General features: G+C 40.4%; 1 protein-coding gene across 1 annotated transcript in view; it reads right to left on the bottom strand.

The window, feature by feature from the left end:
• Window positions 1–16,512, bottom strand: part of SPATA16 (spermatogenesis associated 16) — a 98,400-nt gene extending 81,888 nt beyond the window's left edge. The window contains 2 exon segments of the mRNA XM_052803984.1: window positions 16,289–16,368; window positions 16,371–16,512. Coding sequence (XP_052659944.1) covers window positions 16,289–16,368; window positions 16,371–16,512 — 222 coding nt within the window.
• Between the last annotated feature and the right edge of the window lie 7,308 nt (window positions 16,513–23,820).

Genomic DNA, 23,820 nt, shown 5'->3' with positions numbered 1-23,820 from the left:
CAGTTTTTCCATCAATTATGAAAAGTTTAATTGTGAATAGCTTTAATGGTGATTGTATTTCAGAATGGTTTGTTAAGCATAAGCACTCAGCCTTTGACCTTGTGTTATTGTTCAACAGACCTCCATATGTTTAGCACCAGTTTAATGGACTTAACTACAGGTACAGATTGTACACTGGAAAGATAGATAATAAATGCATTTCTGTTCAGCCAGAAACAGATTTTAAACAGTAAGCAACGTGTTGATTTTTAGTAAGGGCCCTACAGTATGCACTACTGCACTGGTAAAAGCTGCCGGAATATGTCCTGAATGCTGTGGTACGGTGAACCTTTATTGTTTAGGGCAATGGGCACTAGGCAATGGGCAGAAATTTATAGAAAGGGGTAAAGGGAAGAGGCGAAGGCATTTTAGGCCATAGGAGAAGTTGATACTGGATTCTACTGTAAATAGGGTTTCAAATCTTTGTCATGTTCCCCCCGCCCTCCCCTGGCTAAGCTGAATTGCAGCCAGGACCATCACCAGCCCTGAAGCAGGGAACTCGTTGATTTTGACATTTGTTCACTACCTCCAGGCTGAAAACTTTACTGTAGCAGAACTGCCTGTGGAGAAACTTATTCCTCCTTCCACGACTGCAAGAGAAGGAGCGAGAGGTGAGGGGATAATTGTGTGATTTAAGGTAATTTCAGCAGACTTTTTTCAGCAATGTGCTGAGCAATCACAACTCCTACTGAGTTCAATGGGGATGGAAAACCACTGGCCCTTCCCAGATAGTGCTCTGCACTTGTCAGAATAGAGCTCAAAGGAATCATATTTATAGCAAGCTATTTTGAATGGCAGCAGTAAAGCAGCTGGAAAAGGCGAATGTACTTGCATCTGGCAGCAATTTTACCTGTTTGTAAGACATTCAATTCCTTTTTAAAACAAACCATAGCATAGCCTAAAGATTGGAAGCCGTGTTTTTGAGTGCTGGCTTCAGCACTAGCTAATTTAGGAAATTATGATTTATCTTTGCTGTGCAGCAGAGCAGAGAGACTCCAGCCAGTCTCAGCACCGGCTGAGGGGATGAGCCTGACGATCTTGGTGCCATGTCGTGCCAACATAACTGTCACATACGGGACCTGCGATGGACCTCCCTGTGGCCCCGCAGTATATGGCTATACCATGTTCTGGAGGGGGAACACAGGACTTTCACAGCCTCTTGGGTGGGCTGTTCACCGAAGGTCCTATAGAACTCTAGAAAATGAGATTTAAGTGTCTACATGAGATACAAGTTTTCAGGAATTTTCCTCTGAGCAGCCATAGAGTACTGAGGAGCCCTCAAGGAGAATTAGTGGACTCTTCTCCTCACCAGAAAGCTAAAACAAAGGCAAAGCCCTATATCTGATGGGGGCTGATATCAGCGTGAATGGGAAATTGGCTGGACCTAACTGTTTGCCGTGAAACTGTCTTAAGAATTTTAAATTAATTTACCATGGAATAAAAAAAAGCAGAGCACAAACTGTGAAATACACACCAGTAATTCTTTAATCACTTATGGATATTTCTCTGGTAGGACCAGCACCTGAAATGAACTTTGCTATATCAAGTGGATTTATACTGTTCCTATTGTATTTTTAGGTATTCAGGCTGATTAACATGACTTTGGGTTGTGCAATGGAAGCACGTTATAACTCAGGCAGGCTCATTTTAATCACTGCCTCAATAAAAAAAACCCACTTCCATGGAAAAGCTTTTAGAAAATCATTATCTTTGTCAGTTAAGTATTTTCCCAAGACTTTGGTTAAAATGTCTGGTTTTTATTTTGGAAGCGTTTACTGTGAAATGCTTCTAATGAATCACTGTGCGAGGGAATATAGATAGACAATTTAGCGCTATCGTCAGAAGGAAACTACTCTAAATTTGTGAGCTCTCAGGAATGATCTTCCTGATCAGTCATAAGCAAGCTCAGCTTTCTGCATATTTGAGGGTTAATCTTTGCTAAGAGATGTCTGTCCATGGCACTACCAGCTGCTACAGCTAAGTATTTTGTTGGCTCTGTTGGTAAGGAAACTACATCTCTTCAAATGGAGAGGCTTATGTGAAAAAAAAAAAAAGGCAAAAGGAACGTAAGATCATTTATCTTGCAATATTTTCTGGTTTTGTCTGTTGATTTCCCAATATATCTAAGAAAACCTTCTTGGGGAGAGTGGCCTGCCTACTAGGTAATGTAAACTTCTTTATGTGTATAATCTTATGAACCCTATTACTTATGCTTTTTGTTCTGTATCTAGTTTGATTCTGCTTTCAACACCTTCTCCTATTATCTCACATCAGATTAGAGAAGAACCTGCTGATAAATCACACTGGCCCTTTAGCTGGCACCTAGTTGTTAAATTCTTTGCCAGTTCTTTGATGAGCCCTTTTTTCTTCAGAATTTAAACTTTGATTTCAACCAAAAAAGCTTTTGCCCTTACAGTTGTGAAGTAAAACCTTTTTAAACACCAAAGACCGCAGTGCTATCTTCCTGAATCTACATATAGCAAGGTAGAACCACTGGGCTACATTCAGCATTGATTTAAGTGGAGTGACAGGAGAGAGGAATTTCTTCTAGTAGTTCCCAGAGGGGATTAAGCTGCCTTGAAACTGGACCATTACATTGCTGTTACCAGCTCTTTGGGATGTGAATTCTGTGGGGCTGCGCTTCAGAAAAAGGTCTGTTTCCCAATTTTGGCGAACTCTTTCAGTAGACAGCACGAGTCGCTGTTTCTGAGGATCACAGTTGCCTTTTACAGCACAGGCTATGGAGGAAGAAGGCAATTTAAGGAGAGATTCCCCAGTGTTGGCCTGCTGGATGATACCCTCGCATGGTTTGGAAGGCTAGGGGAAGATATGGCAGCTGGGAGGCAGAAAGGGGACTCGACAGTTACATTTCTTACTCTGAAGCAGGTTCCTTACACTGACCACGCAACAGCAGTCCGAGTGGACCCATGCTCTGACGTGGAACATGCCCCATAAACGCCTTGCTAAAGCTCAGGGAAAAATCAGGCGTCAGATCTGGAGACAGCAATAATTATCCCTCCCCCCACCCTGATTAGAACTGGCAGAGATTTCTGTTGTCACTGTTTTGTTTTGTTTTCACTTCCTCTGCAGCATAAGGTACAAGCTGCCTCGCTCAGGATGGTCTGGCTGTACCTCATCTGCTGTCCCAGAAGCTCTAGTCATTAGTGGTCCATCTGTATTTTGTGCTCTCTGCTGTGAATGTTCAACGCTGCACGGTTTCTAGAGGATAACAGCGCAACGTTTTTCAGCCAGAGCATGACTGTATCTGCAACACACGTGTATTTTGTGCAAAGATAGCCCATCTGTCTTTCGGTGAGCTCACTTGTGTACCAGCAGCCATGTAGTTGTCTTAGCCTGATACCCCACCATGGCTAATTCACCCTGCTAGAAGATACATATAATGACAACTGCCGTATTGGTATACTACTTAGACAGTGATGCAACTTTTCCAGAAAGTTATAGGAACCGAAGTCTTTCATCTATAATAGTCTTTTTCTCCCAGAAGACCATTTGAAACCACAGGGCAGTCATCTGCCACAGTTCATTTCAGTGCAAATGTTGGAACAGGCAAAACTGCATCCAAAACTATGGAGCAAGTGTAAGAAAATTATACCACTGGTACCTGTACAAGTGTTATCCCACTCCTTCAATGTCGTCTAGTACAGACAGAGAAATATAGTACTATAACAAAACACATCCAAAGCCCCACAACAGACAGGTCATTAGCTGCCCTCCTCTACAATAATTTCACTTATATTGAATTCCAGATATCCTGATCCATCTCTAAGGTGAGGATGCTCCAGTTTTATCACTTAAAAATGAAGAAAGATTTATCTGTATTAGATTTACAGACAGACTTTCTGAATGAGCATGTGCACCGACAACAGCTATGCTGAGATCTGAACTGGAGATTTTTCCAGTCCATCTTTCAGCCGGATGACTTTTTAAGCACTTCCTTTACTGCTGAATACCACAAAGGCTCAGACAATCTATTGATGACGAAGGTCAGCACCTTCTTAGCAGCCCATAAAGTGAGTCTCTCACAATCAGGTTTCAGACTTTTTAAGGTTCTAGCCATTTCTTTAGGCAATGAAGCAGCCTAGTTCTTTTATCTTGCTATTTTTATTGTTTGAAAGCCTCAGTCACATCTGATCTTCTTTATTTTTAGTTTTCTTTGGGGGGAAAAAAACCCCCCACCTTAATGTGTCTTTTTTTTGTTCACTACTCTTATTTCTTTGTGATAGACATAAGTAATGGCTCATTCAGTGCAAAATCAGAACTCCTTACATTTTTCTTGCTGTGAATAAGGGCACACTTGCCATTATTACAGCTGCATTGTCCACATTGCTGCAGTAAAGGTTTTGTCAGCACTTCCACTCTAAACACTATTTTCACCCACTGTATTTAACCTGTTTATAAAAATAATAATAATAAATTGGGCTCTGGGCTGAAATTTGGCAAGTTTTTTTCGTAGTAGTTTGCAGGTATTTAACCATATTATCCTAATTGCTCTTTGAGGCTGAAACTCACATATTAATTGTTTATGTGGTGCTGAGTACAAAAAGCACTAATCTCATTAGGCTATGGACATAAGAGAAATATTAAACTGTATTAATACTTGCTGTTTACAGCTATCAGATAGTTCACTAAGCACTATTCTGCAAAGACAGTAAGCTTAAGCTTACCGTCGTTCAAAGTAACGCAACTCCAATTCTTTCTATTGCTCACAACAGCTTATGGAAGTTAACTAAAGTTGAAGGTAAATACGACAGAAACAGAATGTAAGAAACAAATCCTGGGTAAAATACTTAATGTGTCTTTAAGGATAATGTGCAAAAAGAAATAGGAATTACAATTAAAATAATCAAGAGAAGTTTTCACAAGATAGGTTGCCATTCCTATGTGGTTGCCATTCCTTTCTTGAATAGTGCTTAAATGCAGGAAAGAAAGGACGGCATGAAGATCACTGTCACGCGTCCAGGAACCCAGGAGTCTTCTGTGAAATAGTTGGGCATTGACTGGGCAAAAAAGGAAAATAGATAAATCCCTACTCCCACCAGCTTATGATAGTGTTGAATAGTAATGGGATCTGCTTTCTCTCCCTCCTGAATCTTTTCCCTTCTTCGCTCTATGTTTTGTCTGTTTTACCATTCCTGCTTGCCTTTCTTGAAGTAAGGATATAGACACCCACGGTCCTATGGAGCTAGCTTGAGTGGTTTGAGAGGCTGCTTCTCCCAGCTGGTCAATACCACCCTTCTCTTCTACTGCTGCAGCTCCTAGGGCATTTCTGTGCAAATTAAAACAGCTTAGGGTAAACAGATTCACAGAGGTACCTGGGATCTGAGCTAATCCATTTCATTAGGCACTGAAGCAGGCTGGAAATATATACCATGAGCTAGGAGTGCCCAATATGTCAGCCATGGGAGAGGGGAGAAAGAGAGGGGGATAGGCAGAACTGGGAAATTTCCGCTCTTTCTGTCTTCTCCAGCGAAAGCCCATCGTACGTATTTATTTGGTTTGTTGGCTTAGCCGAGACTGCACGCTTTGGCACGTGACTGCCAATCTATAACCAGCACTAAGGCAATTTTTTTAAGCTTTAAGGTAGCATCTTCAAAGGTTATAGTGCTCACCGAAATGGGTAAGCCAATCTCACAAGACAGCTAAAACGAAGCTCTTAATATTTTCCACTTCTTTGGGGCTTCTTCCCCTCCATGTATTCTTTGAATTATTATTTTAAAACTTTATGTTGTTGAGTATCACAGCAAAAGTTGACTGCCAACAATTTAACACAAAATTAAGCACCTCAGTTAACTATTTATTGCTATAGAGATGCACAAGGATCTTATTAACAAGTTGTTTGAATAAAATTAGAGCTGTAAAAGGACAGTAGGCTAACAACTACAATTATAATTCAAGATCAGGAAGGAACCATTATCTCCCTAGCAGCATATCTGAGGACAGTGAGGCAAAGCAAATATAGAAAAGCATTGGTGATCATAACCTGGAAGAAGGAAAAGGGAGATTCAGTGCATAGTGAGGGCTCAGGATATGTGGTTGGTAACTAGTGCGAGTAAGGAAAAATTGGAGAGAGAGAAATTGAGGATGTTTTCTGCATATGCTTTTTAGGCACTGTGTAACTGTCTTCCTTACGCTCCCTCCTAGTGAAATACTTCCTCTAAAAGTGTGGGAGAAAAATACTGAGAGACAAAAGAGACAGCAGGGAAAGCATTTCAGCTCTGCGTAATGATGTCATCCTATTAGCACAAAGCCCTGCATTGTCAATTAGGAAAAAAAGGTCAACGCTGTGTCTGACGGGGATGTGAAGCCTGGCCAGCCTTCCTCGATTGGATTCAGCAGCTCAGCACTGCGGGAGCAGAGCAGTTCATTTTCATAGCTAAAGGGCTACTGAGAGGAAAGAGGGAGAGAAAACGGAAATTTTAAAATGGTAAAGGTTTCTACAGCAGGCTCCTGAAAGTGGAGTTGTGAGAACAAATAATTCCTCTGTGTGAGGAACAAGGATGTATGTGTGTGCCTAAGGTATAAACAGAGCAGTGAGCTTAGGGTAATCCCTAAATGAAAAGGAATGCAAAGATTGGTCCTACAACTGAGACGTTGTGCTGAAAAAGCTTGAGATTTTTTCTTTTTTTTTTTTTGGTACTGCAATATTTCCTAATTCTGTTGGGAAGACAAGAAAGCAATTTTTGAAGAGATTACAAAGCAAACGTCCAAGTGTCCTACTTGCTCTCATTCTGAAGGAGATGAAGAACTATTGATTTTCTGAAAAGATTGCTTTGAAATGGTGGGAGCTGAGTACTTGTAAAGAACGAGTGCAGAGGGGCAAAGTTTGGTTTAGGAAGGTTGCCACAGACTGTGCTATGGGCTTGATTAGGTCTGCCACCATGCTATTAAGAGGTCTGCATCTCAGAACTGCTCTGGGCAGCCCTGCCTGCACGATGAGGTAGGAATTCAATGAGAGCTCACAGTACAGAGAGAACTCTCTTTCACTTCACAGAATAATCACATTCCTATGGGACCAGGCCCTAGGAAAGCCCCAACCTAAAGGAGACATTAGCAGACCTCTAACGACTTCCATTACCTATTGTGCAGTACACAAAACATATCAGCTGTCAGATCCCCAGCAAAGAAGGTGCCTGACACCTTGCAGGGCACTTAGATCAAACACGTAGCGAGAGAGATGTGGCTGAGGATACAGATCCTTTTCTTGCTCTAGTTATACCAGACAAACAGGTTACCATGATTGAACCCAACCCTAGTTGCTGGTCACCACCCCAAGGCGGGTGTCTCCTTACAGTCCCCTCAATTCTGCTCATTAACTCATGTTAATCGAAAAGAGATGGGTTAGATGAGAGCTACCATTTCATCTGTTGGTGTTTCTCTTCACCAAATGCAAAGCCCCACTGCTACCTCTTGTGATATTTTATATGGTAAAGAGTTAGCTGCAACATCCAAGCTCCTGACTAGGACCACCCCATTTGAACAAAGACAACTTTGGTAGTGGTCCTTGCTTTCGGTTACGCTACATAACTAGCATGCAGTTGGGGTGTTCAGAAACTTGGCAAATCAGTGCTAGAGCTTCCTAAGTCACTAATTTTATTGCACACTTAGTAAAAAATCTAATATCTTTCTTTCTTTCTTTGCCTAATTCTTTGCTCTAGTAATAACACAAAAACCCTCCCCAAATCAAAGTTAACCCAAAGGAGCAACAGGGAGAAAAGGAAGTCAGCAAGTAGGGCTCTGAGAAACTAAGAAAAGGTTTAAAAAGGTCATCACATCAAGATGCAAAGTGAATTTTAGTGGGCTGAGGGGCTGTCTTCCTTCTGAATGTCCTTCCATATTGCTCCACTTCCCCGTAGAGGGAATCTCCCTATATAGATGTCATTAACTGAAATTCCTTTTTCTCATCTTTTATTGTTGTGGCTTTTATTTCTTTGGTGCTGTTGTTCTTTATGACTGTTGTATCTGACTTCCAATGTAAGAGTAATAAATGGAAGAAAAAGTGTAAAAACAGTAGAGTACAATGCAGGGTGAGGGAACAAGGGAGCAGAGAGCGGGTGCTGGCAAGTCCCTCCTGCTCTTCTCATAATAAGGTTGCTCTTGCAGTAGGGGTCTGTGGAGACCACAGTCGAAATGGGCAATCTTAAAGACCTAGTCCACATCTCCCACTGGTATAAATTAATATTGATCTGTCCCAAAGATTTGAGCAAGTCTGGAAAGATGGAAGCTGATGAACCTTTTGACTACAAATGGGTTCCTACCATCAGAAATTCATCTTTGTGAGGAAGACTGTGCAAATGATATACCTCTATGTCTCAGCAAACAAAACTAAGTTCTCTTTTGCCAAGTTAGCTACCGCATTTCTATGGCCCCAGCAGTACAATTTGTCTTGAAGCTTCTGCTCAAGTGACCCTTAAAGGCAGTTTTGAAATTCTTCTGCTTGGGTTATGGAGGCTAATAAAGAGTCTGATAACTGGTGGGAGGGCACTGAAGCATTCATGCATACGAAATCATATGCACGTCTATAACCTGAGATTTTTCTGATGCCATGAAAAGAAATGCAGAACTACTGGTGCTTAATTAGCTCAAACTTTCAAAGCTGTTTCTAGACTCGGGTATCCCTGCAGTGAGTGATGGTTAAACAGGATGTTTATAAAAAACCCAAACGAGGTGGAGAGGTTTGTTTCCAAACCAACAAGGCTTTTTATTTACCTTCAACAAGCTGTCTTAACAATTACTGTTTACTGAAGGTAAGGGCTAACCTGAAACCTAGTGCTGGCTTTATTGAGTGGATTATACATAGAGCAGTGAAAACTGTGGCGTGCACAGGAGCAAAAAGAGGGAGAAAGTTTTCTGGTGGCAATAAAACCTGTTGAAATAGCCAAAGCATCATCATCAGGGACTAATCTGGTTTGGAGTCTGCTTGATTAAAAATAAGAGGCAATAATTTTCTTATGGCTCCATAATTCAATTGAATAAGTTGGTTTGTTATCTAATACTACTCTGTCATACAGAATGATCTGTATGTTGAAAGCCCTGTTCAGGCATAACCTAATTAGTTTTTCATGGCATAACCAGTCCTGTGAAGTGCTGTGCTTCTACAGTGTAAGAGAAATTGAGGAAACACAATAATCCACAGGGTGAGTCTGAATTTCCCATTAGATATGTAATTAAATATTATGAGTTGCACTGGGACGCAGAGATATTAAACGAGTTAGCCATAGATGTGCATCGTTCCCTCTTTGGCTCCTAATTCAGAGCACAGTGGTGGCAGCTATCGTTGACCCATCCTCTAGACTCCTCTTCATACCACCACTACAGTTGCCTTATATTAATGGTATACCTCCAAGGGATTCATCTTAGGTACAGTATTTCTGCAGTAACGCTAGACAGAATGAAGCAAAATTCAGGGGTCAGAATATATGATAAAGCATTTGGATAGTTTATCGATCCACCTCCTTATTTCACTAGCTGCTCAAGTTATGCTTATTCCATTTCTCACAGTGTGGAATAGTGAACTTTAAATATTCCTAGGCAAAAAAAAGCCTGGGAGGAAAGAAAAAGAGAGAGGTGGAAAGATAAAAAATTTACATGACACCAGGTGAAGCACATGTCAGTAATCGGGGGATTATATTAATTAAAAAGATATCTTAATACTTTCCAAAGTCATCATTACAAACCTAGAAAATTTAGAGTTAGGATTTCTGGAGGTTTTTTAACCTGTGTATTATAACTATGCATTTCACCCTAATTGCTTTGTAATTTGACATGCAACGGTTTAATAGTGGCAGCTGAAGCCAATCCACTAACAACTGAGAGCTAAAGCATGCACAGATGAGAGCTCCTGACAGGCAGAGCTTCAATTCAGCAACTCTGTACGGGCAATGGAGCTGTAACATAAAAGTTAGCAGGAGAGAAAAGGTTGTGAAAAAGGACTGGCTGAAATAGCTCAGATTAACATTCAAGGCAGTTCTTTTACTTTGACAGGTTTTAGTTTCTTAGGACGGCTTTTGGTTTTAATTTCTTCTTTTAGCTTGGTGTCTTCATTTACGGGTGAAGAAATTGCCTTTTGTGCAATTATTTTAATCTCTGTGAATGTTTATTACCTCTGCTGCATTATTTTTGTCAATATGAATTTTAACCTTGAAGTGCTACAGGAACAGCAGGGAAATTTTTCTTCCTTCCCTTGATGAATAGAAAGGTACATGGCACAAGTTCTAAAGGTACAAATTTCCCATTCAGGATGCGCGAGCGAACCTGGTCTTTTGACATGCTTATATGTAATGACACAAAGCTGTAAGAGCAGTGACAGCCAAGGGAAATCCAGTGGCGGTTGTGAGCCCCTGAAAAAACAGCAAAAAAATCAGATCCAGCGGTTGATTCTAACATGTTTTTGTTCATTTCATTAAATGTGTGTTTGGTTCTTGCCTTTATTTCCTATAAACTACGCTGGGACTGGAGCCAATGCTGTCACAGACTAATGCTGATTCTGTAGCCCATGCTTTTGTAACCTTTAAGTTATACTACTCTAATGTTTTATTTTATGACCTTCCTGAGGAAATTCTGCAAAGCTCCAATGGATGCAAGATATTGCAACCTGAATATTAACTTGTAATAAGGTGACCGAACGTGTTACATCAGTTGAAAGGGAATTATATCAGTTCCTTTTATCCAGTTGATTTTGCCAGGAGAAACTTGAAGCGTTTGGCATGGTTACACCTGGGATGCAAACATCATGTTACGAACTTTGCCGTTAGTAGAGATCTTCCAAGGTGTTCTCTTAGCTCTGAAATTGAGATGTAAAGAGGAGCAGGGGTTTACAATTGCTTTTGTGTCCTGAGTACAGGTCACTTTCAGCCAGTAACCGAATCTATTGAATTAACAGGCTATTGTACATTCAGATTTGGGAGGTGAATGATGATGCTTTGCTGCTTTGTATCATCTGTTATTGTAAATCTCCCTGGGAACTGTTCTTCTGAAGGTCTTACAAGGTGGCTATGAAAGACTGAGTGATGTGACTTATTCACGCTGGGTTTAAGTTACGTGTAAAGCTTTGTTTCAAAATTATTTAAAATTGTTTTTACCTAATATCAACCTGTCCATGAAGGAACTGACAAGAACCAAGGTGTCAGTTATCCTCCCCAGACTTGAAGGTTAGGATACGGGGTGAGGATGGTGGCAAATCCCTTTGGGATTACCAAAATCTGGGTTTAGCCAGGGCCCAGCACTCTGCTGCTGCGATTCATTCCTGTCACCCTCAGTCTGTCATGAAAAAGGAAGCATAAGGGTGGGTGCTGGACTTGCACCTTCCTCCAAACCTACCTGCAAACCACATGACAGACGAACATTTCAAGGTGGCAGCCCATGAGTTCCTCAGCTCCTGCACAGGGGCGTAAATATCTTTTTAAATACCAGAAGCACGAAGATGCTTTTGTACACCCGTATACCTAACTGTGAAGTGTCCTTCCTCCTTTCTGACGCTGTGTTTTCTTCTTGACTGTTACCGCCTTAATGTTGACCAACCTTGAACCGTTCATTTTGAAAAAAAACAATATTTCCTGCTGTCAGAGTGACTCTGGTTTGCAGAAGGCAGTAAATTCCAGGTTTTTCATTTGTGAGGCTAAGTAAAGCCATTAAAGCTTTAACCCTCAGTTATTGCTAGCAAGGCATCATTTCAGAGGATGCTGGAATTAAGCTAATAAATAAGTAAGGGGAAAAAAACCCACAACAGAAAGCTAAAGGCAGGGACTTTGAGAAGGGCCTGCTTTGCATCCTGGCTTCTGTGAATTCTTGCTGCAGCTGCTCTTGCAGCTGCATTATTTTCAACATCAATCTGGGCGATGCTATGTAATAGCCTCGTTACAGAGGGACTAAAGAGCTAAGGGAATCCTAAAATCTTCAGACTTTTTATAAAATTTACATTCTGAAATACCATATTTAAGCTATTTTTCAATGTTTGAATTTAAATGGGCACAATTAGAGTTGATTTTTATTTTGTTTTTCAACTGGTAGTTATTACATTGAGCAAGTATTCCTCGCGGTCACGGTCCTGCAAACACACACATGCAGCATCTTAATTTTATAGGAGTCGCATAACATTAGACATGCAAACAAGCAGTTACAGAACTAGGGCTTATATTTATGATGAAGAAATGTGGAATACAGCAAAACATTTTACATTGAATTTTCTACATATTCTTTCAAAACAGTAACGATATGTGGAGTTTCCTCATTGTTGGCCTTACCATTTCAATCAGTTGGTAAATGCCCTAATGACTTTGTTAGAGCAAAGACGAATCAATGCAAAACACTTTATAAAGGACTCACTTTTACACGTGTCTGGAGATTGCCCAGAAAATGTGTCAGTAGTCACATTTGAATACTATTACCACAGTATCTCATCTATATTTCCTAAATAGCTTTGCAAGCTTGGGTAAGGATATCCTGGCAATATCACCAATTTGCAGAGATATAACTAAGGAGCTTTTAAGGAGTAGGCACCCTAAAGGGAACATATCTAATAAAATACATTTTGTATTATTGATTCTATTGTGATTTATTAGAATTTATTAGATTAATTAGATTTATTAGAATAAATTAGAATTTATTGATTCTAATGTAATGCATTACAGTATTATAATTCCTAAAACCAGTGCAAGTACAAAATGAGCAGTATGGCCGCCTGAAATACAACAGACCTCATCTTATTTAGCAGGCTGCTTACAACTCGGCTTCTAGAAGGTGTGCAATTAGATGACAATCTCAGTGTTACTTTAAAAAAATTTCTCTAGCCCTCATGGCTGCAGGAAAAAGCTTGCAAATATAATTCAAGTATCATGTAAAGGCTCAGGAAATAAAAGGAAAGAAGTCAAAGAATGTATTTGTTAAAAAAAAAAAAAAAGTACCATTTTTATCTAGCTAGATGTTCCTGGTTGCCTGCCTGAGGATGTATAATGTTTAAGGTTAGCAATACTGAATGACAGAGGGAGGTTTTTATTGGTTAGGTACTGTAATAAGAGCAACTTTTTTTTTTTTTTCCCCCATTCTAATTATACTTTACATGCATCTTTCTGGTAAGTGTGGGCAGATCATGTGATTTCTGTGCTTCATGGAGCTAATAAGACTTCACTTCTTTTCAGTGCCGCATGGATCAATTTACTAATACTTGTGAAACACAAAGGAATTAGAACGATGAACGTCCTATAAATAAATAAATGTATCTCCATTCATTAGCCAGGAAAGCTCTGTTTTGTTTCAAGAAGTGATTACTGAAAACGCTTTACCATGTATTTTATCAGCAAACAAGATGACATTAAGTGGCAATATGTTAAAATTAGTTGCCTGCCATTCTTTTAACTTTACTGGAAAAAAGTTACATTTTCTTTTCAGATTGTATTTCCCCAAGTATAAAACAGATGCATTTGGATAAATAGATTTGGAAGATATTATTAAATTAAATGAAGAAAAGGAAACATAATGCAATAAAATCCAAGTATCTGAAAAAAAAAAAATTCTTTTCACAGGCCTGGAGTGGAAATTTAATGTTCCTTCTCTACTTTATCCTAGTATGAGGATGACAGGTATTCTATCATATTCCAAAGTACCATCTGAGATGCCACTTCTGATCTGAACAAAAATGGGTGTCCATTCATGGAGAACCGATTTCAAAATCCAGTTAAATGTATTAAATCTGTTTCTACACTGAGCACATTGTTTGTGCTTAGTACATTTATTACTATTACTACAATAAAATTAAATGGTGCCATGTGAGGTCAGGTTCCTATTACACTTCTACATATCCATTGTAAAAGACTTTTTTAAATAGACCAGGCAGAGGAAAGAAATATCCTTTGTGGTAAAATGGGGATACAGAAATGAGGCACAGAGAAGTGAATCCTACGCAGAGACAGACATATAGGGGACCCGTGGCAGATCAGCTTCTCACTTTCAGGGTTCCTGCAGTTGCCTTCCCTAAGTCCCATTTAAAACTGGTACTGAGCCAGCTCAGCACAATTGTACTTGCCTCGGGGGCTCTTGAGGACCATCCCTGTTGGGGAAATGCTGGGGAAGTGAAGCACTGGCTCGGTCCAAGCCCGTGAGCACGCTGGAAGACAAGCACGAGCACACTATGGGATTGCACGGCTGTCCCTGATGAAGTTGGTCCTAAATACTTTACAGGATGCCCCAGCTTAGTAATTCCAGCTCAGCTCTTCCTCACGTCCTTGTGAATACTTTCAGCCCAAAAGTTTGAAAATGGAAGAAACTGAACCTGCTGGAAGGTGTCTTACTTGTACATAATACCAGAAGGGAAATCTATATCCCCACAACCCTTCTTCTACCGCTTGCATCTCAAACCATTGAGTGTAAGCAGAGGTTTCTTCCCACCTTGGACCACTGGAGGAGGTATATTCATGCTCCTCAGGACCTGAGCTCCACTGATGTACATGATTAAAAAAAAAGCTACAACAGGTTTAGAAAAGGGTTTTAAGTAAGGTCCTTATTCATTCGTCAAGAGACTAAATTGCTGAACACACTTAAATCAGAGTAACTTGTTAACCTTACTTTCTAAAGAAATTCTGCAAATGTACTTAAAAAATGCAGTAAAATATGAAATCTCCGCTGCTTCTAACCCAGACAAATAAACCTTGTAACTGCAGGCCACAAAACAGAGCTGATGGAGGAAGACGCACAGGAGTTATGTTCACAACTTGCAACACTGCAAGGGTTCAACAAGCATTTTGGAATAGAGTTGGAAATGGCATAAACCCCACAGAGAACAGTCTCATCCCAGTGCCAAGCTATCCTCTTAGGCGCCGAGGACTAAAGAATCCCATGACCAGAGGGAGAGAAGTGAGTAAGAAACACAAAGTAAAATCAGCACAATTAATTAAGTAACTATGATACAAAATCTCAAAACAGAACAAATGTGCCATGTTGCTAAAAAATGTTGTTTTGCAGATAAATGAATAAATTTACTTTCAAGCCAGGCTTTTTTTTTTTTTTTTCCAAGTAACTTCAGCCCTGTTGCTTCCTCTGCACATTTGCTCCCCCGGGTACAACTTAGATATGGCATCTAAATTTCCTCACTTTAGCTATGCAGTTGAGGTGAAACCTAGACAAATGAATCACTGCATCCTATCCGCGCTTACTGATCTTTTGGCTCAAAAGTGCAGAGCAGAACAAAACGATTATGGCGAAAAGTGCGGCAGGGCTAAAGCAACAAAAGGGGGAAAAAATAAAATAGAAATTCCTAGGGATTCAGTAAGAGGGGAGAAGCATTGAAGATCTGAGGAGGGAATAGAGAAATAAAGGAAGATGATAGGAGCGTGAAACATGTAGTTGGATGATGAGTAGGACTAATGAAACCGAGTTTGCTGGGCCTTTGTAGCGGCCTCTCTGGTGTCTAACAACGTGCAAGCTCTGATTGAAGCTTTCCCTGCGGTTGGAGTAGTCACAGTGTCTCTCCCTCGTGTGAATTTTCCTAGTGTCTATTTAGGGGGTTGTTGATGATGCAGTAATTTGGAAATAGGATCCAGGGAGATCCAGATAAACAATAATTAGGCCTTTTTCCTCAAAAGAAAAAAAAAAAAAAGCTGTAGTCATAATGAAATGGGACTGGAAGGAAGATGCAAAATGGAAACAAAATTGAAATAAAAAAGGAGAAGGCCCTTCTCCACCTGAAGGCTTCAAGGCTGATTTTTTTAAAACTTAAATGACTAATGGGAGAGGAAAATAACTCCAGACGGAGAGAGACTGGAGAGGGGTTGAGATGAGTGCCAAAAAAGATCCGTATTGCCAGATGATATCCCTGAGTGGAGATGGCTGAGACGTAAAGAGGTTGATTTTAGGTGGTAGAAAGAAACAAGGGATTTTGGGTAGGTGGGAGAGGAGATGATTGGAAGAAACCCATTGCTCTCTCTGGAAAGTCCTGAGGCTGGACCGTAAATTTGGGTGAGGCGAATTAAAAGAAAAGCTGCTCCCTCGTTAGTCCCACCCCGTTAAGCATGAAGGCAATAGAGGAAGAGGTGTGGGTTTCCTCTGCCGTGGCCAGGAGCCCTCTGCTCCCTCACGGGACTATCCCCTCTGCAAGCACCAAAGCTACAGCCAGCTCAGGAAAAGCAAAACTATTAATACCCTGTTATTCCTCAAAGGGAAACGTTCCACATGTGATAACCCAGGCCCCACCTAGACCCCTTCTGTGCGTGGCGCAGAGACAGGCAGCTTTCTCACTTACCGGCCAGGCTTCTGTCTGCTGCTGGCAGCTCCAGCGCCGGGCGGAATGTGGCAGGGTTCGAAAGACAACATTCCAGGTGTCCTTGGAGACCCCACCACCTGGTGTCCCACACTCCCCCATGTCCTAGCTGCCTGCTGTCCCTGCCATCCCTGCATCTTCACCGCCCTGTGTCCCCCTGCATCCTCGGTGTTCTCCACGTCCTTACCACCTCACGTCCCCAGCATCAATGTGTCTCCACCACCCTGTGCCCTGCCTCTGTCCCCACCACCCGGTGTCCCCTACATCCCTGGCATTCCCCCCCTGGCCACCACCCGGTGTCCCCCATGTCGTCAACATGTCCACATGCCCACCACCCCTCGTCCGCGGCCACCGCGCTGCCTGCTGCCACCCCTCCACCTGCACGGTGAGCCCCCAGGCTTGGCCGTGACTCAGTGACTAAAAATAAAGGTGACAAATCTGTGCTGTAAATGAGTCCTCCAAGAATAAGTGGCAAGTCCAGCCCACCCAACTTGCACTATTTATGATGGGTGGTGGCTCTGTATGGGGTAACAAATTTGAAGCTCGTCATAAACTCGGTTGAAGTTACTACTCTAAACTTCCTAGTTGGCAACCAAGATCTGATCCATTTTTTAAAACACTTGAACAATGTGCATCTTAGTATAACAGAAACGTGAAACAAAAAAGAAGCAAGAATTACAAAAGGTGAAGTAATCAGCAGGCTTATTATAGACACTGTCAGGTTGCTCATGTCCCCTGATTTAAGTTAAAAAAAGAAAAAAAGTACTAGTGCAGATGGATTGCTCATAAGATGTATTCAAAGTTGCTAGTCCAAACAGCATAATTTTTAAGGCTAAGCATTCCCTATACAGCAATGTTTGAACCAAATGCTTTTTATGGATGCGATTAGTTCGTATAGTTGTGTGATTATGCACATGGGATCTGATTCACAGGATTGCTTCTTTCTTCCTTGACAAAGGATAGATGTAAGAAAAAGCCTAAAAAGGTTTCTGCTGGTTAAAAATATTCATGAAAAGTAAAACTTCAGGTTTAGAAAAGCCACATAAGGAGAAAAAATGGAGTTTCTAGATCTTTTGAAATTTCTACTGTGCAAAGAGTTGTAGTGTTTAAGGCTCGTAAAATAGATTAAGAGTCCGGTGACATATAAGAGTGGATTTTTTCTCTGCTCTCTCTTTGGCTATATATCAATAGGTCTTCTAGGCAGAAGAAAAGTCTTGCTGACTACATCAAAGATTCTGTGCTAGGAACAGACCTTAAAAAATAAAAAGTAGGCCTACTTGAAAAATGTTCGTCAGGTATTTTTTAGCGGAGATTTTGTTTCTTCCCTAAAAATACGTACCCCCACAAAAAATCTTTTTTTTGCTGAAAAATAAACAAGACAAGCAAGTAGTTGTGTTTGATTAAAAGTCGACTTGTCTGAGAAACAGGCTGCAGTGGTCTCTGTAAGACATAGCCCGAACAGGGAGTGGGAATTAAATACAAGGACACAAAGCATTGAGGCCACACCTTTCACGAGACATTGAAACAAAATTCTCAAATCACAATGCTTTGCTTTTGATCTCCAAAATGGCTTGTCTTAAATACTTCCGTGAAAAATTGCAGGTAGCCAAAAGCGGGCAGGGGAGGGCTTTGGAGGTTGGCCAGGACAAACGGCGAGGCGCTGACTTCCACCACGGGCAGCCTTTGGACAGGAGCAGCCACAGCCCTTGGTGAGATGACTCAGTCACGTTGCTGCTACGTCCCTTTGAAAGCAGTAGAGAAAATAAGCATTGGCATCACATACTCTTGCAGATCTTTTCTGGTCAAAAGCTGGGCTGCTACATTGGTTTTTGAAACTACGTCTTTTATAGTTCTAGGATGACTACGTGGCTCTTCCACCTTCGAAGAGATGCAACGCGACGTCCATGTGTTCAAAGGTAAATGTGCATATGGCCATGGTTCGTTTTGGGAGGTTCTGGATATAAATCGTAAAGGGCCACAGGAGAAGTCGGTGCTTTGGGAACTGGGCAGAAGATGTACTGGACAGGAAGGGTCACAGATGTTTCCTACCAGTCTGTCTGTTCCCTTTTCATTGCTAACTGGGTTAACTTTTGCTAGGCGATTTCCATGCAGGTACTTGTTAGCTACAGATCATACGCTAATGGCAGATTTTGTTTGGACTAGGCGCTATCCCAAAAGCCTCTGTAAGAGGCTCATACTCAAGACCCCACGGAGTTAGGCAGCTACTGTTAAATCCTTAGGGAGGCAGTTACCTCTCTGGTACCTGTGCCCTTCATAAAGCATAGGCTCCAGCATTATTGGTAGGTTTGCATGTTCCCATATCCAATAACTCTGAGTAAGTGACGTATTTAGAGCATCTGTCATAGCATTAAGAACGGGTTTCTGCCATGCTGTGGTGATGGAGAACATTTTGTGACACCCCGGAATTGAATTCCGCTATTCTGAACATATCCTCTGGCTTTGGATACCCCCATGCTTACTTTCTGCAAAACACATTAATTTTGGAGGTCTATTTGTTTTAATGCCTTTAACTGCCTACGTCATTCCTGAGAAAGGACGAAGCTGTGATATGTTGGGACGTTAGTCTAAAAATCAGGGTAATGCAGGGCTGAGGTGAAAATGAGGAGTATCACTAACACTTGGGCCAGTGTTGGGAAAGGAGAAGCCCAAGGAAAAAAAGCAACTTCTCTCTCTGCAACTGTTTAAAAAATCACGATAAAAAAGACCAACAGAAAGTTGGAGGAATTTAGGCCTTAATGCAGCCGGGCTCCTGCTCCTCCCCTCCCTGCTATTTTTAAACAAATTACTTTTAATATTACCTAGACATTAATGTTTTAGACTGGGTACTATTCATGCTCCGTAACTGCTTTTCATAAATGTTTTAATGGGTCCAGGCCCAATTCCACTGAGGTCAATTAGAAGATTCCAAATAAATCCTTCCTTCCCCTCCTCGCATTAGTATGCAGCTTGTAAGAGGTCTGACATTGGTCTGTGCTTTTATCTTAAAATAATCCAAAAGATGATTTTCCTATGGGAAGAACTATCACTATATAATTTGTGGGTGGTACTTAAAGGGATGTTACCCAGGTAAAAACACTTATCTTTAATTTAGGGCCCAATTTTCAGACATGCTGAACACAATTCTACCTGAAGTTAAATATAGGCTTTGATGGTCAATATCTCTGAAAACCAGAACCATAATTTTTAACATATCTCATTTTGTCTCAGGCTTCTATTGTCCAGAATTAGGTTTAAAGTAGTTTGGAAGTGCATTTCAATGTGTCCTTTCTGCAAATATTGCAGCACAATAAAGCGGTATATTATGATAAAATATGTTCTGTTTTATTTATGTCTTAACTTCATGCCGGTGAGTATCTGACTTTAATGAAATTCATTTTTAAATGGACCTCAAACTTTAAATAACTAAAAGCATCTTTCTTCACAACAAGAATATAGTAGGTCTTTGGTCTGATATGCCATAAAAAAATGGAGGATGAGCTGTAAAATACCTTGGGAAATATTGATTTTTTTGTTTGTTCATATTATGGACGGCTAACTGGATAAATACTACTATGGGTTGGTGCAGAAATCCAAGTTCAAATTTCTGTTGTACCTCTGAACTTGCAGTATGGTCTGGGGCAAATAGTTTACAGAAGGCGGCCCTAAACCTTTGTGCTATACATACCTAAGTGTCTGAACCCCAAAGGTCTAGCTTTAATCACAACTACTTTGAGAATACTCCTTTAACGCTCTTTAAATGCAATTTTTGTAAGTACTTTTTGGCATACTTTAACTGCAGAGTTTCACTTTTGTCTAGGATGTTTTACGAAATCGGAAACGATTTCTGGTATTTGAAACCAAGCTTGAAATTGTGCTGAAAACACAGTTCTTACAGAGACTTTTCAGCTGAATTAATTACAATACAATCAAGCTGTGGCATGTGGGACAAGAAACATCTGGTGATAACCTTCGCTGATCTTACTGTAGATTGAATTCATGAGTCTGAATAGTTTTCTGGACATATTGATATAGCCATTATGTCCTTTTTCAATTTATGTACTTGTGATGGCTTTGGCCATCTTGACAAAAAAATCCCACACTTAGGTCAAGGACTCTGGAACCGTTAGTTTTCAGTGAGAAATTACTTGTGGACTCATTATACGTTTATTGTCTAAGGCTTCTTGCAATAGGAAATCTGTTTTGTGCATTAGCAATGCACATCATTAGCTTTGTATATTCCAACTGAAACTATTAGAAACACATCTTCCTCCAGGAAGAGAACTTGAAACAATTCAACAAAAGAAATAAGAAATCAAGCTGTGCTATTCTTTTCATTGTCTTCTAGTTATATTATCTGTGTATGCATATATGTACTGAGGAAATTTAATGGCTAAAGAGCTTCAAGATAATTCCAGCTTTTTAAAAGCAAATAGAAAAGCATCACTCCGTGAAGCTGAACCAACCGTACAGCACTGGAAAGAAATCCACCTATGCCCAATACAGAGCTATATTGCCTTTTCTATTGTCAGCTGCCCTGTTTATAAGCAGAATGTCCCCCCTGCAGAATGGTAGCATTCTCTGTCCACTCTGATGAGGAGTGAAGGGTGGGAAAATATGCAGGGCAAATGAAGGCCAAGCTGCTTTAAATGACGATGTCTTCTGAGTGCCAAAATACTTCTGGTGTTTTAAATTTTATAAACATATAGCGCTCAGACTTAGATTATCTGAAAATTGAAAACAAAACCAGAGTAATCATGCACATGAACATACTAAATCCCATTGAACTTTCTAATAAAATAAAAAATCCTGACACTTGCTGGAAGAAATATTTTCAGCTGATACGGCCTCTCGGACGAAAAGGGACAGCTTCATCGTACTGCTCTTTTTTTCTGCAACTGGACCCTTGTGTCCACTTCTCCTGAAGCATGAAACCATCCTGACTTGGGCAGATTCCAGCCGCAGCATCGATGGGCGCTTTACAAAGAAGGAATTCTGTGAAATGGGTCCATTTGGGATGTATCTCTGGTCTTTCTGCTTCCTCGTGCATGGCAGGTTTACAACAGAGTGAAGTTACTCCACAGCGTTAGGAGCCCAGCTTCGGCCTCCCCACGACGGGTTCCTCCCAGCGCTCTGCTGCACAAGTCGGTGCAGAACTGATTCACTACGTGTGTGGTTTTACAGCTTACCTGCTGCCCTTCTCTTTCTTCCTTGGCACAAAACCCAGCAGCTGGGGTTCTGCAGAGGCACCAATTTGGATGGAATAGGTTCTAAAAGACTATAACAAATATTACTACCTGTTTGCAATAGGTGCCACACATTCTTTGCGCTTTCTAGAGGAAATTGGAAGGGGAGTGATCTTGGCTTTGTATAGAAAATCTATACAAATATTGTCTCTTCTGCCAAAGAATTCTTTTTTCTTAGATCTCAAGTCTTAAATTTCTGTATACCCAGATTTAGGATGCTCTGCCGCTGTATTTATTGTAAATTGTAAGAGTTTTGCTTAGTTGCAGGTAGCTACAGGGTTTTAACAATCTGTAGAATTTGATCACTGAAGCACTGTTTAAATAAGGAAAAAAAGTCTGTAAAATCCTTTTGACCTTCATGGCATCCACAAATACAGCAAACTTGTTTTACATGAGATTTTTAGAGATACCCAGGGCATATACATTTTAAATTATGCAGTCAGTCCAAGACAAAACTGGTTTTCCCTGCATATCAGATACATCCAGACACGTATTAAGTGTCTCCTGAACCTATAAAGAAATATTTCTATTCTACTTAATAAATGTGGGCCTGATTCTCTTACTTTCACTGGTATAATTTCCTTGACTACCACAGAACTACAGCTGTATCATGTCTATGAAAATGACAAAGCCAGCGCTTTTGTTGATCACAGTATGTAGCCTAGAGATACGAGGGAGACTTTTAAGTAAAGTCTCATGCTGGTTGCATTAAATCTTGGTGCAAAACTGGAAGTTAACATTTTAAGAAATGTGTATTATAAATAGTTTATGAAGAACATTTTTTTCTGTTTAAGCTACTGGTATTCAAGGCTTCATATGATTTGTGAGATTCAACATAGAATTCCCAAATATGGTGTTAATTTTTCCCTGGGGATTTTATGTATTTATGTATATGCAGCCTGTTTTCTTTAGCTGTGTTTGAAAGCTGTTTCACAGCACAATGAGGTCCTAATTTTTACAGCCAATCAAAGCTGTGCCTTCCATGTAATCAACTGTTTGCTTGTATAGCAGAACAAAGCAATGGCCTATGAAAAATTAAGTTGTATTTATTTTTTTATATAGTACTCAGAAGATTAGGCATATGAATCACATAAACCAGAATCTAATTAAATTATCAGTTCCCACAGCAAGTTCTGCATCTTCTGCAAATACATCTGAAATTGTATTAAACATATCCCTGCTTATGAATTCCCCAAGCTAAAGCTTTTGATGTTGCCTGCTAAAATCTTAGCAGAAATTACAAAAATCCAAATACTAACAGGGCAACTGAAACCACCTGTTGCTTAAACAACAGTATTTTTCAGTGATAAATTCTGACTCTCAAGGTCGCGCTCCTATTTGACTACCAACAGGTATTTGCAAACATGGCAGGCTTTTCTGCTCTTACTGGCCTCATGTCTGGCACAAAAAACGTGCAGCACCAGGGAACAAACTAATCAAAAACCCATCCAGATTTTTATGTGTGTTTGTCAGCACTGCATTTTTCCCCCCTAGGCCAGCGGGATTCAGTGTTAAAAAGGTGTGTTTGGTAACTGAAGAGCTTGTTCTCCAAATGGAAAGGAAAAATGTCTTCTGAAGCAACTGTTCTCTTGTTTTCCTCCTGATATACCTCACAGCTAAGTACAACAGTTTTCCTATCTGGACTAGGTCTACTGTTCAGGTTTAGAATTTGCTTCCCTTTGCAGTGTTGAGCCAATGTCAGGAGAGGACAGCTGCAGGAGAAAAGAAGAAATTCTTCATGCATTTCAAATTCTTGAAGTCATTCTCTTTGTATATAGATAAAATTTCTATACAGAAAGTACATTCCAGTCATAGGCATAACCTGAACATAAAACCTGGTAACAGCAGCAAATGTCTCTCAGATAGACACATAACTGCTGGCATGCCTGTACAATAAATGATGCTGAGACGCAGTATCCCGTGGACACACTTAAAAGAGACTTCATTTATAAAAATAGTTGCCTTACATAATACAGCATATAAGCACACTTGTCTTGTTGACCAAAAATTACATACAGATTCGGAGTGTTCTTCCTTCTTTCCATTCATCTTAATACAGCAAAAATTAAGCTGCTAGTTAAGGAACTGTCTGCCTTGATATGGCATTTGCATGTATCAAGGAACTATGTACCTGCACACGCAGGTTACGAGCAGCTCACAAACAAACACTGTGGAAGATAAAATGATACAGGCGAGAGCCCAAAGCCCAAGCTTCAAGTTCTCATAAATGATACTGGCATACTGGATTACTCATGTTTAGCCAAGACATAG

Source organism: Harpia harpyja, chromosome 12 (genome assembly GCF_026419915.1).
Source record: "Harpia harpyja isolate bHarHar1 chromosome 12, bHarHar1 primary haplotype, whole genome shotgun sequence".
Taxonomy (NCBI): Eukaryota; Metazoa; Chordata; class Aves; order Accipitriformes; family Accipitridae; genus Harpia; species Harpia harpyja.
This window is presented reverse-complemented; position numbering and strand designations above follow the sequence as displayed.